The sequence below is a fragment of the Leuresthes tenuis genome, unplaced genomic scaffold (assembly GCF_036924035.1).
Source record: "Leuresthes tenuis unplaced genomic scaffold, fLeuTen1.0.hap1 SCAF_20, whole genome shotgun sequence".
Classification (NCBI taxonomy): domain Eukaryota; kingdom Metazoa; phylum Chordata; class Actinopteri; order Atheriniformes; family Atherinopsidae; genus Leuresthes; species Leuresthes tenuis.
The window spans coordinates 19,523,248-19,542,220 of record NW_027325374.1 but is presented as its reverse complement, the minus strand read 5'-3'; the positions used below and the strand labels follow the sequence as shown (position 1 = coordinate 19,542,220).

Here is an 18,973-nt window from a genome sequence, read left to right as displayed (position 1 = left end):
CAAAAATGCAGAAGCAGCATGTGGGAAACTAAGTTCACCCCACAGTGCAGTAGCTTGTAAAACCTCTTCATCATAAATAACTTGAAGTTATAATTCAACGCTTTCGCCAAACTGTTCTCGGTGAGTAGATAAATGTATTTCATGTCAGAAATTAGGATCCAGGTTTAAAAATACCGGAGTTCCCCTTTAAGTCTTGTGGTTTGTTCAGATGTAACTTCACAAACCTAAGCTGTGCTGCCATGTTCTTTTTAGAGAGAAGAGGCTTTCTCCTGCAACCCTTCCAAAGAAGCCATACTTATTCAGTCTTTTTCTAATTGTGCCGTCATGAACGTTAACATTTAACATGCTAACTGAGGCCTGTAGAGTCTGAGATGTAGCTCTTGAGTTTTTTGCAGTTTCTCTGAGCATTGCAGTCTAAACTTGGGTTGAACTTGCTGGAACATTGTCATGAATGTTTTGCACTTGTGAATAATCTTTCCCAGATTGATAGGCAGCAACAATTGCTTCTTTAACATCACTGCTGATGTCTTTCCTCGTTGGCATTGTGTTAACACACACCTGAATGCTTCAGACCAGCAAAGTGATACAACTTCTGCTTTTATAGAGGTGCGATGAGGATCAATAATCGAGGGATATTTGATTGGCAGCACCTGGCTGTTACTTACACTCTTACTTCCTTTAGACGCAGTAAGAAGGTACTTAGTTTTTCACAGACTGCTTTTGCATTTTGGCTTAGTTTTTGTGAAACGCAGTGTAATATGTCATATATAGCTTTTCATCTAAGATTGTATTAACCCGTTTTAACCTATTTTAAGGGATGGTAAGGACCCAGTGAGCTTTTATCTTGTCTTGATATGTTTAACCTCAGAATGGACAAAACTACCTTTTGAGTAAATGAGCACTTTTACAGTTTGTAATGAAAAACCAAAGAGTCCATATTGTCAACTCTGTTCTTTTGTCCAGAATTAGCCGTTTCATTTATAGATCATTCACATCCTCCTCCACTCCTCCCTCCCTCATTTGCAATGAAAAGGCCATTAGGAACAAAGTGTCCATTTTTGCCTGTGGGAGAATTCACAGAGCCCATCTGCATGTAAAAACTGACCTTTAGTGGAGAGACGTAGGGAGAACTGCTGGTCAGCAGGGATTAGACTGAACTCTCACTGGTGGCAAATCATTAACCAACTGTTACGCACAGTTTGTGCAACAACTTTTTCCTCCACTATCCTTTTATTCTACCCAATAATCCTTTCAACCATATCCTTTTCAAGGACACTTTGTCCTATGTAGAGTGTTGTACAACACAGCCAAAGACATTCCATCCTACATAACATCTTTCCATTCTACCTAAATAAGATATTATTTTCTATCATTTCTGTATCCGTTATCTTTCTCAAGACTGTTGTTCAAGACCTGTGCTTCTCAAAGTCAAGTATGCTTCCTTGGTAAGTCACATCCATCTTAGGGCATGAATGACTCCTTCCTTGTCTTGTTTCTAGACAACACATAATGTAGATCACAACTCAGGGACGTACCTAACATCCTGCACAAGATTCTATTTCACCTTAAGACATTTCTTTCTACCATACAATTTTGTATTACACCAAATTTATACCCAATTAAATTCCTCAACCCGCAACACTTTCTATACAATTAGGTGCCCGGCATCAGTTGCTTCACTCGTGTCCTCTTTCTCAGATTAACTCACCTGGAAAAATATTTGTCACAGATTATCTGGTGGCAAAAGGCTCTACCACCTAAACTGATCATTTAACCAATTACTTACAACCTAATATCCTTTCTTTATTATCCAGATCCAAGTATCTCCACATTCTCCATTTCCATCTACCATATCTTACTGCCTCCTCATCTGCCCTTCAGCTCTTACTCTCCATGTATAACTGCCAGTTTGTCATCTTATTTCACTACATTCTTCAGCCATCCTTGCCAACCTCAACCTCGGGGTTCTGATAATAAGAATGGCCAACATTATGACACATAAAACAATGAAATATTTTTAAAAAAATAGTGGACAACAAAACCCAGCTGGCACAGCTGCCTGATGCAAATAAAACATGGGCTATAAATACATACCAGACCTCAGCGGTGCTTCAGATACATATAATTACCTTTTGGGCAAACTTAATGGATGAGATCTGAGGTATCCCGGGATAACTTCTCCCAGTTTGAAGAACTTTTTAAAACCTTTTTAATATGTTTTTTTTTTTTACTTTTTATTGATAGTGCAATAACATTTAATTTATTGTTTTGACCTCAATTTTATAGTTCTCAGTTGCTTTTCTTGCCAGGCACTTACAGTTCTTTTCTTCTTTCCCCCACCAGTTTAAAGAATTAGTGATACTGAGATTCTCCTGAGACTATAAAGAGATTAAACTAATGTTCCTATTGCATCAAATTTTAAAGTACTGTCAAGGAAGAATTCAAGGCTTGAATTCAAATCTGACCTTTGGCTGCTTGTAGTGCTCCATGGACATGGTGATGACGTTGAGCCCTATCACAATGGTGATGAACAGGTCCAGGTAGTGGCTGGTGCACATCTTGTGGATGAGCAGGCGGGTGGGGGAGTAATCTGAGTAGTAGGGCTTACTCTGAGCTTCTGTTATAAGTGGGAAATAGCGGGGGGTTGGGGGTGGGGGTGGGGGTGGGGTGGGTAGGTAGAGGAGGAAGGAAGGGGTGGGGTGATGGTCAAAAGTGAAACAGAGGATAATAAACAGGGAAACGGTACAACAGACCTGCAGAGTTGAGGACTGGAGCCCAGTGAGCCTCTTGAAAAGAAGGAGTTAGTGGAACATGACTTTAATGTACTTTATGTGACTCACAATGGCTGACCAGTATCAACAATATGAAAGTATGTAAGGAGGTGTGAAAAGAGTTCAAAAGGGAAAGGCAGATCAGATAGTGGACGAAGAGAGAGGGAGACTCCAGCCAAGCACCTCTCCAGTCAGCAGCCATGAGTAATTAACTCGAACCTCTTCCTCTCCGATTAACAGTCATTTATATTAACCCTCCCCTGGGCGAGTGTGATGGGAGGTAAACAGTAGTGGTCAATGGGACGTCATCACCTGACTCTGCCTTTCCTTTTCTCTTTCACTCCACTCCTCACAGGAGAACATAACACAGTAGAAAAGTAGTCTTCTATACTCATCCATCACTCTATCCCTCACCTATTCCCTCTGTCCAAAGAGGATGGATGGATGGACTGGGAGTTAGGTTCAGGAAGAGAGAGGAAGCTTGTGCATCTATCACCGAAGCGCATCATCAGTGAAGGAGAGGTCACACCGTAGGGGAGATCAGAGAAGGCAATAACGAACACACCCTCCGGCTCTACAGAAAAAGTCCTTTGGGAGTTGTGAGCGCTTCCTATCTGCCCAATTAGCACAGGTGTGCTGCTGTGGCTGCAGCTGCGTGGGGCTGATACGATTCCCACAAGTGTGTGTATTTCTTGGTGTATACCTAGTGTGTACCCCATCCAATCCACAGAACTCCACTCATAGATCAGAAAGCCAGACAGGAGGGCTTAGTAAGCAGAGCTCACTAATAGAACAAATATACCCATCCATCTGTGCTGTTGAATATATATCTGTCTCTGTAAAGATAGAAATATATCCTTTATGGTAAATACCAGCAGGTGCTAAATTCCTTTTCAAGTAGGGCAGAGAAGATTCTCGATATTGTGTGTTCACTTTCAGCAACAGTTGGGTAGACCTGCTGTTAAAAATCCTTAAAGGAGGTTAAAACATCAGAATCACTCAAAACGTTAGCCAGACATTAAAAGCTAACAGAATTTTATTGGTGTATATTGGTTGCTGTTGTTGTTTTGTTTTGTTTTTTTTCTCTGTTTGTCTGCTTACAGGTGGTTCTCCGCCTGGATTCCCCACAGAGGCCGTGGGATGTCTTCTGTTTGGTTTCTGCAGGTGTAGCAGCTGGTTGTCTAGTTTAGCATTGTTTCCTCCGATCGTTTCTTTATATTTCTTTCCTGTTTCTCTTTCTTTGCTCTCCCTCTTTCCCTGTCAGGTTTGGCTCTATTGCATATAAAGTATTGTAACAAAAATGAAAAAAAATACTTGGTATACAAGGGGAGCTTTAGATTAAAAAAACCTCCTTTGGCAAAGTGTTTGGCCTAAAATGGTATTCAGAGTACAATTCTGCTGCCATTATGCAGGACAGGACAAGGGTTGGACAAAAAAAAAAGAACTATATTGGTATAGTCCAAAGAAAACTTTAAAAATATATATAATTATATTAGTCTGACTGAAATTGTGGTAAATCAAATGTCTCCTGATCGGATTAACACACCCAGATAATCTGGTTGGGAGTTGAAGTCCTCCCACAACATGTTTATATATATCTAGGGGAGTGAAACTAGAGAGTTGTGCGAATGATCCACAGTTTCTATCCCAGGCCTTGATCTGGACATGACAGAAGAAGTCGGTCCACAGAAGAACAAGATGCCAGGAACTACAAGGCATAGCATTCTTCTTGTTTGTTAAAAAAATTAAAGCGCGCAGTAGGTATGAAACATACAAAGCTTTAAAGCTGTCAATTTACTGCTTGATTTGGTACCAATTAGCCAGCAAATTAACAGTAAATTGTTTTTGTCCGTTGCTTCTGTCTGTGATGGAATACACCAACCAGAAAAGCCCAATACTAAGAAGCTGAAAGGAAGTGTACCATCAGTTATCGTAGCAGGCCAAACTCGTCTCTTGCACTCCCATGCATATATATACCGTTACAAGGAGAGTCGTCCAATTAAATGGCCTTAACTTGGCTGTGCATGTAAATGTACCAAGTGGCAGTTATTTACAACATAACTGATTTATTTTATCTTGATGTAGGAAAAATTGTTTGACAAATATTAGTGAAAGGGAAAAGTAAAATAAACTGTATTGAAGAATTATCCCCAGAGCGTCATACTCATAGAGCTCAGTTTAGCCTAACAGTTGTGAAACTAACTAAGTTTGAGCATATCAGAAAACAGCATTTGTAAAACACTGTATAAAAGGCTTTGTTTCTGAAATGAAAACGTCTTTGTTTTTTCTGCTGTGGTAAATAATGGAGAGTTGTCGAACAGGCAGGGGTCTGAGCTCCACTGAGTGCCTTCAAATTAATTATTCTAGATTTGCTTTCAGGGTCATCTTTCCTGACAGCTAATTTTTGCCTGCTGATAATTATTGATATTGACAACGGGGGATATACACCTGAAAGCTGGCCATACGGGCGGGTCCACCGGGTAGCCAGTGGTGGAGTTTGACTGTGGCTGAACACCTGTGGAGATGTGCGTGCCTGAAAGTAAAAACAATATGGCCTCCGGTGTGCTTATCTGGCTTTTCAAATAAATGCACTAAAGCAGGCTGACATCGTCCGTCACCTTGATCTGATCTCAGCATCAACAGATTCTCAGCTTGTCAGGTGCTTCTTTTTTTTTTCTGTAAATGAGAATACAAAACATACCTGTTGCACAAACCAAACAGATTTTGGGTGTTTTGGGTGAGTCTGAGCAAATGCTTTTGAATCGGGGCAGGCTGGAGTAGCTGTTGTGGGATGCAACAGTTTGGTTCCTGCACTGGGACTTCCTATTTACGAGATCCTTTATCATCTTTAGATGAGCAAACATTATTTTTACTCTGCTCTACTTACTGTCTACAGGTGCATGGCGAGCTAGGGCAGACAGAAACACATAGTAACTCCCCCTCTACAATCCCTCATTCATTTAAAAACACTATGAAACATGCAATTGTGCTTTTACCTTCAACTGGTCCATTTACATTCCAATACGGTAAAAAATATAAAATTTCTGGTTCAGGAAAATGATTCATCATGGCAGTGCTAACGCTGGTTTGCAAGCTTGGTTTATGTCCTCATCCCTGAAAAAAGCAGTCTAAGGAAGTCAGTAAATATTGCCCTGAAATCATGGATGGGGCTAAGAGGGCAAGACTGAACAAAAGAAAAAAATTAGAAACAAAAACCTTTTGGCTGAAGCCCAATTAGTCTCCAGAGGAGCAGAAAATGAGTGAAACGAGGAAGGAAAATTTGAAAGTTTAGGAAGCTGCCCGACTCTGCTGTACTCACATTTTCATTCTCCACAGAGGAAAAAAGAAAGCTCCTCTTAATGAGGAAAGGAATTCATGTTGCACCTGCTTTAAATCAAGCTGGCTTGAAATCCTTGTTATCAGCACAATGGCGAAGTAACTCATGGAGGAGCAAGGAAATGATTTAGCTCTTGCTCCCACTTTGGCTCCCTCTGTCTCCCTTTTTCGCTCATGTCCTTCACTGATGTGACTGGTGTTGCCTCCTTTTAAAGCTTTGATATCCTTATGAAAAAGAACACGGATTAGTGGAAATGCAGAGGATTTTACTGAGAATTTCTCAGTGAAGGTCACGTTAGTTTTCTGCATTTCCATCTTCACATTTGACATCACTTCAGAGCACATTTAACAAACCAAGGGGTCTTAGATCTCATTGTGTTTCAAAGCAAACTTTTTTTTTTTAAACCAAACAGAATGAACTCCTACTCTCTGGTGACCCCTAAACAAACTAGGCTGTCCATGTTGGGTCTCAACAAAACAGATCTTTTCAGTGTTTACACTTTATCTTGTCATTGTAGCGCTATTCTTCCAGCTCTCCTCTCTTTCTGTTCCTGCTTATCACAGGTTTATTTTTGCCTGAAATTCTGTTACATCCGAAGTGTGACATTCATGTGAAGGTTGCAACACTGCTGATGTTTTCAGCACTAAAGTAATGCTCATCTATTAAAAAGACATCATGATGACTAGATAAATGTATCAGTTATCTACAAACACAAAGCAGCAAAGTGCTAGTAAATAAATCAAATCACAATCAGGATTCACAACTTTTTCTCGTAAAACCGATTTGTATTGGTATATATGTTTTGGCAGCAGGTGGTTGTTCTTCCGTCTCTTCATATTTTTTCACAGATGTTGAGAGTATAGCTGTGTGGAGACCAATACTGTTGTTGGTTGTTAGTTTTTGGTTGCCTGGTTCCTCTTGGAATGACAACAGATTCTGTAATGGTCATCCACAGGAAAGTGGAGACAATTCTTCCTCGGGAGTTACTTTCATAACCTAGGAATGTCAGGGATAATATGTCATCTGGGAATACGCTTGTCGGTCACATGAGTTTGCTGGCTCAGAACAGTGACAGCTACCAGTGAAAGCTAACAGTGAAAGCTACCTTTTTAATTTCACACATCTCCCAGCACAAACTGTGCATGGTAATCTAAACTTATTTTTGGTTCAGAAAAAAAAAACTTAATGAGGACAGAGGTCTTTTAATTTTTGGAACATAGACAAGTCTATTTAGGCTGGGGGTCATCCAGTAATTAAAGTACCCTCACCCTGCATCTATTACTTTGACTAAATGAGCTGTTAGTGTGTACTGATGCCTGTACAAAGCAATAATGATGGTAAAATAAGTCGTAACTTGTAACTACAGCCACATCCTGTGGACATTTGGCTTTGAGTTGATCGAATTGATTCTAAGAAGATCTAAAAAAAACCTTGAAATCTGTCAAATGGTCTGCAAAGTAAGAAGTAGAAACAGTTAGAGAAAAACAGAAGAACATTCCCTGTCCAAAAACAACTCCAGTAACCATTATTCCTCATTTTGCCCTCTAATTCACTCACCTTCATGACAAAATCACCTATTCTTATTCTCACCACCATCTCTGTGGGAGATGGTTTTCAGAATTGAGGATTTGGCTCGGGGGTTGCTTTTGGACGTGGCCACGCTCAAAAATATAATGCATACATTTCCGAGGCGGTCTTTTTTTTCTTTTTCTTTTTTTGGGAAATACAGACACAGTAAGGGTCCTTGATTGTGGGACCGATGAGTAAGCACACCACTCCACAGCACTATGAATATACTGTGATTGTGTGGGTGAGGGCAAGTTGGTTTGGATTTGATATGTAGAATATGGGTCTGGAACACAGAGGACCTATAGCTGTCGAGAATGTGGTGATCCTGTGAGGGTGTTTGAAGTAGGCTGTGAAGTGGAAAGGATGTGCTGATTAATCCGGTGAAAAGGAGGCCTGACAATGAATCTCAAAACAATACAAAATGCTGCTGTGATTCATTGGTGCAATGACTGCTGCTTTACTGGATCTCCTCTGAACATGTCTGAAGGCTTCTGTGGGTGTGGTAGTCCCATCAGACATTTAAGGCTGATTGGAAAATGTGAACTGATATGGATGGAGGGAATGGATGATGTGTGCAGACAGACAGGGACATCGAATTTGGATCTTGGATGACAAACAAAATGGCTGTGAAAGGAAGACAAGGGCATGGGACATAAAAGCAGCAATAGTGCATTTTAAAGCTAATGCGTCCAGATGGAAGCAGACAGTGAGAAACAATCATATTTTTACATTTGTGAGGCATTACTTTGGTTGGATGCGGCAGCTGCTTTTAGGCTCCTGTCCTTCAAGATGAATGGCTCAATAATAAACCTTAACACTCAGTGTCTGCCAGTAAAATTATCTCAACCTTCATTGTCAAGGAAGGTATGTCCATTTTTGATATCCAGCAAACACTGAGTCTTAAATAAACAAAAAAAGAAGAAATAACATCAACTGTAAACATAAATAGTTACTGGAAAACAATTAAAAAATGATTAAACTGGAAATCCTTAATGCTCTGCTGTCTTGTTTGGATATTGACACAGATAAGGGGGGGGGGGGGGGGGGGGGGGGGGGGGTCAAGTGCAAAAATGGGATTTTAATCAAAGTGGGTAACAGCAAAGGGGAACAGCAGAGCAAATTGAGGAGACCAGGAGAAAAGAGGTAAAGGAACAGGAAAACATGACATCATTCAAAATGACAGGGCATGAAAACACCCACTCTTATCAGCACCCTTTAACACACAAAACACACACTGTGCTGGTTCACACATGGTAGACTGACACACCTTTCTGAGTCATACTTGAGCTGGATGGTCTAATTGAAATGGGTGAAGGCAAGCGATTGGACAGAGTGAGTGGAGGGCGGAGTAACAGAGATAACAGTGAAAACAAGATACAGACCAATGGAAAGCGTTTTAATAATAATGACAATGTTTCAACCTTTCTTCCTTAAGCTTAATCAATTTCCACAGTTTACATCAACCTAAACACAACAAGAAGACCTTGAACTGCCGATGATTTAGTCGTCCTTCATTCATGGATTTTTATTTGTGCTTGGAATTAACAATTTTCTTTTGCCTGCTTTACACCTCATCTAACATTTTCAGTTAGAGCCATTAACGACACAGCTATAAACCACAAATTCATTCTTACTACTGTTTCACTCTGTAAAATGCAATTCCGCTAGTCAAGCATTAAAACTGGGGCCGCATTATAAGGTAGCGTGACACCACACATATTAAAATCTGTTTCAGCAGTCTTTACAGTAAGGAAAGGGTAAGTAAGGAAAGTATAGACACAGGGCCAGCAATGAATGTCACTTTGTTTAGGAGCTGGGTGATACCTAGACAGAAAGTATCACTATCTTTAACATTACACAACAACATATAAACACATTTTTTAATGTTGTTTTCTGAATCCATACTTCCATTTTCTATACCCGCTCTATGCAATTTAGTCTAACCCAGCTTCCAGAATTTTTAAATATCTTCTCTTAAAATATCTTGTGTATTGTATTTCTCTTACCCCCCCCCAGGGAAAAAAAAATCATTAGGACCCCTTACACTTAAAACTTCACACATAATTTCTTGTCCCTGAAGTCCATCCCACTTCTAATCCTAACCTAACCTCTATCCTAAGTACAACTAAGGACTTTCTGTGCTTATTTACCATAGAGTGAAATCTGGATCTCTCCGGATCGAAGTGGCTGGGCCCAGCTCTCAGTATGCCATACCATTTGAATTGACACCTTTCCACACATAAATTATATATATTTTTTTGAATAAACAGAACGTGGAGGCAGGGTAGCTTGGACCGAGAGTCAAACCCTTGCCTCCTGTGGGACAGCCGGTGTCACTTGTATTGCACTATTTCTTTAGTTATCTCCTCTCATAACCCTCATCACCATGTTGACTCTAGGGACAAGGGTCAATCCAGGACAGTAGGCCAGTGCAACATAGATGTATCCTGATCCCTGAACCCCAACCTTAACCCAACTCCATCCTAAGTACAACTAAGACTTCCTGACCGTATCTACCACAGAGCAAAATCCATGTTTATGGTTGGAAACAAACTGCTCTGGATGAAAGCAGGCACATGTTCAGCAGTATCTGGGACCCCCTGTCGCAGTAAGGGAATGCTCCTGACAGTAGAATAACAAGAATCAGACGTTTTCTATCTAAACTGGACATGCGTTAAACTCTAATCCAAACCCTACCCTTAACCTTAACCTCAAAACCGGTATATTTCAACCACCCTCCACAAGCTTTAAGCCTAACCTTAACCTCAGCCCGAGAGATCTGACAGGGAATTTTTGGACATATTCTGTTAGGTTCAAAAGATGACATACATGAACAAAGGACAAAACAGGGCTTTCCCCCATATGTCTATGCAACCACAAAGATGCTCTCTGTAGCCCCCCCGAGATATCTACGCACCAAATATAGCACACACAAGACAAAACAAAACGAACAAAAAACAATGCACCCCAGCTTCCTTGACACCCACACACCATACACCTCAAATAAAGGAGAGTACCATACATGAAAGGTTTACACACCTTTAATCCCCTTGACAAACTCTGGGGAAGCTACTAAGAAGCAGGGGGAGAGAAATAAGACAAACCCACAAGCCTAAAGCCAAGTCATAACTGTGAAAAATCACTTTGTAAGAACTCCCTATTAAGTTGGTTTCCTCTTGGGTTTAGATCATGATCATGACACAAATACACACACACACCACACTCACAAATTGGGACTGATCCGATCAATCGAAGTCATAAAAATAGCTTGTCAAATAATTGTTATATATGCCCCCACCTCGAGCAGCATCCAGATCATATGGTTTATTCTGCCATTTGTAGTGAATATGTTCTCTGATACACTGCACGCACATAGAGGCAAAGACAAAGATTTGGATTTCAGGCCTCTTCCTTAACAACTCCACCACCAAGTTGAGATAGAAAAGAAAAAAAAAAGATTTTCAGTCCATGCCATGTCTCTTTCATCAGAGCATTCAGTGCAGCCGACCAGCCCAACAGAATGAGGCAGTCTGTGTCTCATATTGCTGCTCTCTTCTTGACATTTCTGTATCTGAATTATTCATAGGGAAACTTTCCAACATGAAACATTCAGAGCAAGCGTTTTTGGGGCATTTTCTTTGCCACCCACACATTACTTATAAAGGTTCTCAGTGGGGATCAGTAATCACTATGAATTCTGTCAGCGCATTTAAGGCAAAAATCACTTTAAAACATTGCTTTCTTTGGAAATGAAGGAGCTTTATGTTTCAGTTTCAGTTTTGACTTGCCTTTCCAGACAAATTAACAATGCATCCCATTTCATTGCTCATTAAAAGTCGATAGCTCAACACGCAAGTGTAATTCATTCTTCAGCTTCATTTGGCTAACCAGAATACGTAACAATTATGAATCAAGAAACTCAGCATCACTATTATGGCAGAGGCCTATGTAATATCAGTTGAACTTGACCTGCATCCACCAGTACTGCCCCAAGCAGTTACAGTAACACAGCATCCAGTTGCTGCCAACCCCCCAAAAGTTATGAAAGATTCATCAAATTGAATGTTTCTCTAAGCAGTGCTACCTACACCATGTGCCATCAAACTTTTACAGACCCGAGCTGCTGATCTCAGTAGCTTCGTGTCGAGACATGTCACTGTCTCTCCCGCCTTACCTCTATATTCTATCTTCCACTCTGAGGTGTTCTTGCCTCCATACTCGCTCCCACTCATCCTCATCTTTTGTTCACCCTCTCCCTGAAAAACTTCTGTTATTAATTACACTCCCGCAACAGAGGAATAGAAGAAAGAAAGAGGGGCAATGAGAAACTTGAGTCAGATTCATCTCTGTTAGCTCTGACCCAGATACAGCTAGGGATTGGCACCGGCTGGCTTCTGCGTCTTCCTGTGTGTGTGTGTGTGTGTGTGTGTGTGTGTACCAATCTAATAGATGAAGACAAGCTATTCATGGGATGTCAAGCTGCTTTGCATATATCCACGCTTATGTTTTTTAAGACTGTGTTTTTGGCACTGGGGGATCCACCATGTTAGGGGACGATCCCTTTGTCCTTGTCTTTTTGTTGTGTGCCAGCCATCTACTGACAAGACAGATTATTGCAACAATATGCAATTTGTTTATCCACCTCTTTGTGAGGATTTATGAATGTAAATTCGGACAACAAGAATTATACTGTCCACATCAGCTACTGGCTCAATTATCTTCAGAGCTGAAAGCTTGTGTTTTTGCAAATGATGAAACCATTAGCGTGTTTATATAAAATAGAAGTTAATTTGCCTGTTCGATCTGTTTTTTTGTAAAAGTGCCAACCTATAGATAAAGAGGTTTATATGACATTAAATGACTGTTAGGCTAAGAGTGCACAGATATATAAGTATATTAGTTATCATTATACTAATACAGTATAGTATTAGTGAAAAGGTTGCTGATCATCCTTGTTTTTTATCTCTGCCCTTTTCTTCTTCCACAACCAAAAGAAAAAGCATTGCAACACAGATCCAGAGGGGCCCCTTTTATCACTGCTTGTTCTTGATGTTGCTTTGGTGTGTAAGAGCCCTGTGGGGCTACAAAAGAAAGGAGTGGAACTCCTTAAGAATTAACAGAGCTCTAAAACACCAACTAGATGGCACTTTTCAAGCTAACAACATGAAAAAGTGTAGACTTCTTGTCTCCTAAATAGAGGGCGTTTTAATGTTTTGAACATTGTGTTAATGGAGATAGCAGGAAGGGCCAACAGGGAGCATTCTCAGTAGGCAACTTTGCAGTTGGACTGCTATTACAGTCAGAAAAAAAATCTTCATGCTACTTCATCTGCTGTACATACACTTGTAACACTTATAACAACTTTGTACCATCAGAATTGTAATGAATCGGATGTCACAATTTGAAGCAATATCGTCAAATTACCACCTTCCAATCTGTCAAAAGTGAAACTGCACAGTCTGGCTTCAGAAGTTCTTCTTAATTCACATTAACAGCATAGCTGCTAAAAGACTTTTAAAAGGAGAAAACAGACGGGACAAATGTGCGGTCAGTCCTGAAAACATCAGGTGTTAAAATGTGAATGTGTGAAACTGAGAGTTTTTCTGAGAGGACAAATGAGCACAGAACTGGCCAGTGAAGGTAAAGAAAGAGATGATGATGAGTCTGGTAATTACTATGGGGTGTCACGTTGTCAGCCTGTTGTCAGGCGAAATGTCAAATCATCAGTCACACAAAGTTCTTCAAATGCCATTTGAATTGGATAATTTAGCCACAGATAACCCAATCCCTTGCTGAGTATAATGAGTATGACCCTGAAAAAAATCAGTTATGAGGAATCTGACTGCTGAGAGGTCAGGTGGGATACCAATTTAAACAATATATGTGAATATAAACTACTGAAATGTAATAGAAAACACACACAGATACACAAGCAGCTGAGATGGATTCTATGTGAAATGTTCAGCGGCCTCTAATGTTAACATTCAACAATCAACTGCTGTCTATCAGGTTATTCTGAAAAATAAATTGTCCACCAAACACTAATCTGTAATCTGTACAATTCACACAGTTTAAATTCACTGTGGTGCACTGAAATTTGAATAGATACTTAAATGCTAAAAGAATGGTTACAGCTTTTTAATCAACAGCTCACTGACTCAAGCGAAGTTGGAGGCCTTCATAGTTATGTGTACTGAAAAGGAAATCCTCACTTCCACTGACAATAAGACAGCAATAAACAAAGCAGCAGAAACCAGCACACCATGTAGACAGTAGTGGTCCTGAGTTAAATTCCGAAATGCCAGCTACCAGTCAAAATCTTTAACACAGTAGCATAACAACTGAACTGTTGTTTAATTTAACCACTTCCCTCCACAGTGGAAAAAAAGTGGGAGGAATAAACAAGCAAAAAAAAAAGGTCTAATATTTAGAGAAAAGTTCTCAAAAGTGAGTCCACTGGGGCCAGAGGTTTTATCATGCTGGCGTCTGGCAGCCATCAGTGGTGTTGCATTTTAAGCCACTTCCTTGTTGGCTTAACATCTGAAGCCCAGAAGCATTTTTTTTCATTTTATTCTGCATTACATTGTGCTACACTTGAATTCCTTCATGAGAAGGATGGAGTGAATTCTGTGTGGCCTGACCCATCCGAAGTGGCTTGGGATACAGTGTTGATCAGCTCAACCCGTTTGGGAACTGCAGAGCCATCTGTTACCACAGCGGAGCAGCAGCTCTATCAGGCTGATTTGTTAGAAAAGTACTGGCAAGGCACACACACACATATACACACAAATTGACAAATACAAATTAAAACTTTTACCAAGCACACAAAGCACATACAGTACATGAACATATGATTCCACAGAAAGAGTCTGTGTGACAGAGACAGCATTGCAGCTGTGTGTAACACAGTCGTCTCACAGAGACACTAAGAGCATCATTACCCCGATACAAGCTGCTGTTTGCCAAAATACCCAGAATGCCATGTCTTTGAGAGCTCAGTGAGAGTTGAACTTGGAGGGAGTGATATGAAGACACAGCATATACAGTTTGCTGCATATGTTATGTGCAGTGTACCGTAGCTTCCCCTGGTGTGTCTGTCACAACCAGCTGACTCTGACTATAGAACGCATGACTCAATAAGTCAACTCAAACGGGGACACGCTTCACATTGACCCTGAGAGGTCGTCTCACACATATGTTTGTTTTTGACTGTGTCTGGGTGTGCGCATGTTTGTAGCTCAGTGGATCACAGTTCACTCATGTCTATGTCTTTGTATGGTGTAGATTTTCTAGATGGGTGTGGTATACAGTTACTGTCGCTTGCTTTAACCTCTTCAGTGAGTGTGTGTGATTCAGGGCAGTATGTCAGATCAAATCCAAGGTGTTGAATGGGCTTCAGTTCATATATAAACTTTTGGATATTTTTTCTCTCAAAGCGGGGAAATAGTATTCATTATCCATGCAAGAGGCCTAGTCTGCAACCTAGGGGATGGACTATCTTGAAATGTGTTACAGACATTCAACTTTGCTTCTACGTCAGTCATCATGTAAAGAAATGTCCTATGTAAAAGATGTGTGACCAATGGCGTCAAATTGTCATTTCACCTCCTTTGACAGAAAAACGGCTCTATTTCCTGAGGGAGCTAAGATCCTTTATCATGTGCAGCAGGATGTTGGGAGCAAGCCCATTGTAGCAAGTGCTTAGTACTTTGCTGTGGTCTGCTGTGGTAGAAGCAACAGTGTCAGGCTCAGCTAACGGATCAGGAAGACCAGATATCTAAGTGTCTGAAAACCAGACATCTTTGAGGCTGTGGCAAAAGAGCAAATCACACTCTTGGTCTGATGCAGCATCTCTTCGGAGTTAGCAAATACATGAAAACTTTCCAAACCAACGCAATACTTGACTTGTGTTACTAAATCTTGTGAAAGACACAAGCAAGTTGGTTTCAAAAAGAAATAAAGAGAAGCCCAGAAAAGGTGCTGGTGAGAGAGACAGGCCGCAAGGTCAGTTAACATATATATATTAATATGACCAACAACAATGATGAAACTGACAGAATGAAAATATCGGTGATATTTAAAAGTATAAAATACCTAAAATAAACACAATCATCCATTTCTCACTCATTTGCACTGTATTATTATTATTATTATTATTATTATAATTGTTGATTTATTAACTGTATCACTTTAATGTAGTGTCTGGGGCTAATTTTGATAAGTCTATTGGAGCTGGTCATTCTAACTGAGAATGTATAATCAGTGGTTGATCTATTTTTCATTCTAACAATATGGCTACAAATCAAGTAGCTAGTAAAGCTCAAAATGATATGTAGTGGAGAACAAAGTAAACTACTTGCCTAAAAAAATACAATGAAGCAAAAGTGGAAAGTAAAATAACATGAAAATACTTCAGTGAAGTGACTACCTCCAGTTCACTTCTGTTTTGTTATGTTTTATTTTAGGCCGTGACTCAATGTCTGTAAGCCCTGTTGATGAGAACAGTGTTGGGATTCTTTCATTTTTGGCTAGCTAGTTAAGCAACACCTACGCACTTACAGAATCTGCACAATGTCTTTAAACCGTCTTCACTTCAGTTCAAGAATTTCCAAACACTTTCTTTCAACCACACTTTCTCATGTATATATATATATATATATATATATATATATATATATATATATATATATATATATCCTGTTTAACCTTTCTGTTTAACATTAATAAATGTTAGCATGCTAACATGATAAATGAAGGCTGTGTTCAAATTGTCAATTTCCTCACTATATCTCTCAGTGTAGTGAGTCAGCCATTTTAAAGTGCTGTTTGAAACTTCATCTGTAACTTTTCATCTGTTGTATAGTACACTTGGCATTTTTCACCCGGCACAATAAAAGTAGTGTGTACAAAATTGGTTGAAACAGACTATTTCATGCAGTGTGATCTCAAGCTAGCAACTACGGAGCCAATGGAGTGTGCAAATGATAATGTTTGTAGCTTGTTATTGTCATTCTCTTACTTGAGAATCCCTTTGTATCATAACTTGTCAGAGGTCTCAAATGTAAAGTGGCTATTCTCTGCCTCTGTCTGAGCTGCAGAATTCATTTGCAAAATATGCAACAGAAGCAAATTTTCAACTTTACTTTATTTTCACGTGAGCACGATGACTCTTAAAAGAAAACTATATTTTCATGGGTAATATTTATTCTTTATTTCTAATATTGAGGATTGTTACAGTGCATGTATGTGTCACTGTATACACTACATTAACAGAAAAAAGGGTGCACACAGATTTGTGACAAATATTTCTGCCAGTGTTGTAGACAGAGACATTTAAGTGTTTTCAACCAAAGTCGGCAAGCTTGTGCTCTCCATAATCTCAGATTTGGTGTTCACCTACCCTGTCAGCGTTTGTTTATGCAGCGCATAACTGTAAATATATGGCGCACAATTATTAAGCACTGCTGCATCTCTTTTTCCCCTCTCCCCTAGTAAGTGCTCTATATAGCCAAGATTATAAACTGTATTGGGGTCGTGATGGAATATGTTAACAATCCAAACAAGGCCTAAAATGGTCACCAAGTCACCTCTTCCTCTTTTAAATTGAAATTAAAAGAAAAAAAATACATAATTTTTCCCAAAGGGATATTCTATAGTTTAATTATATACCTAAGTATATAATTAAATTATATACTTAAGTATATAATTAAATTATATACTTAAGTATATAATTTAATTATATACTTTTCAAATTTCAGTCCTAATACTCAAGCCCTGTTGAAATGTGTTTCTAATCTATGCACATCTATGCTCGAATCTTTGCAAGTACAGTTTGATTAAATTTGACTAAGTGCATTTGCTCCTTTGCGTTTGTGTAATCCTGCCACCTCCATCTCCACCTATTGTGTCTCTTCTCTTCCTCCCTCCATCTTGAGTCAAAATCTTAATGTACCCCCTCCATCATCTCCTCTCCTGTCGTCTTCTCCTCCGTCTCTGTTCCACCAAAGACTTCTCCAGCGCAGTGCAAGATACTGATAAGAGTCCAGACGCCAGCACAGTGTGCATAGCCAGCACACATGCACACCCACGCACACACAGAAATCCTATTCTGTGAGCTCTGACCACCCAAACAAAAATGCAGAAAAAAAACATGCTTTGTGAACACTGTTTTATGTATCTTTTCTGTAAGCAGTCATGCCCTGAGGCAAATGCCGCATTGGATCAACCCAAGGCTGTGCATATCCCACCCCCCTCTGAAGCAGTTATCCAGACTGAGAAGACGAGAGGATATGAAGATGAGATAGCTGCTCCTGCATATTTTACAACCTGCTCTGCAGCCATCTGCTCTCTGACACCCTCACATATGCACATAAATACAGACATGAACACACGATTTTGAACATACACAGTCAAGTCCACCTTCCAGGAATGTGTGGCTGTTTTAACAATCACAGAGACACATCCATGGGCACACTCACACAAGCCATTTCTAAATACTGAGTTACTGAAAGGATTGTCATTATGGGAGACACATATCAGCGGCTCCCATTTATCACAACAATATCTTATGCAGATTGCCATGGAAACTAGTTGTGGCAATTGGGCAATGTGCGGCAGAGAACTATTCAGAGTGCTAAGACAGCCCTGAGATAATCTACAAGCCCAAAACTAAGCTGTGGTCTTACCTTATAACAAGGTGTTATTTGGCAAGAACAGGTGACTGTACACAGTGTGTGCTAGGAAATCTGTCATTAGATCGATATACACTTTGCAAGTACTATTGTACTACACATATACTATTTAAGATGGTAATTTGATAATGCTAACTTACTGATGCGCCTTCAAACTACAAATAGATTGTTCTACAAAACAACAACAACAACAAAGTCCTAAAAAAGAGCCTGAGCTGTGGTCATAGCAGCTGGAAAACTAATTGAATATTCTAACAGGGTTTGTTGCATTTTAAATTCATAAGATTATATTGACTTATTTTGGCAGTGAATTCCTTGGCAAAATTATTTAATTCCTGTTGCAGTGCCATTTAATGGAGGTCTTTAAAAGACAACGCCAGTAAACAAGATGGCGGCTAATGTGCAACTTAAAAAATCTGTCTAATCTTGTTCCGATCTTGAGTGACAGCAGTTATATTAAGTTACAGGATGCAGTGAGACAGATACAAATCACGCTATCTTGACTGAAAGGGGACAGTAAACCTTCTGCAGAAAGACTTCAGCAGCAAGGGAGAGCCCATTCAGATTGTTGCTCTGTTTTTTTAAGGAATATGAATATATTTAAG

General features: G+C 39.7%; 1 protein-coding gene across 10 annotated transcripts in view; it reads right to left on the bottom strand.

The window, feature by feature from the left end:
* cacna1g (calcium channel, voltage-dependent, T type, alpha 1G subunit) overlaps window positions 1-18,973 on the bottom strand; it is a 166,578-nt gene that overhangs the window by 23,761 nt on the left and 123,844 nt on the right. For 8 of the 10 annotated variants that reach the window (XM_072374169.1, XM_072374167.1, XM_072374171.1 and 5 more), the window contains one exon: window positions 2,466-2,617. In XM_072374169.1, coding sequence (XP_072230270.1) covers window positions 2,466-2,617 — 152 coding nt within the window. The remainder of the gene's footprint in view (window positions 1-2,465; window positions 2,618-18,973) is intronic. The other 2 variants (XM_072374170.1, XM_072374168.1) reach the window with 1 other exon arrangement.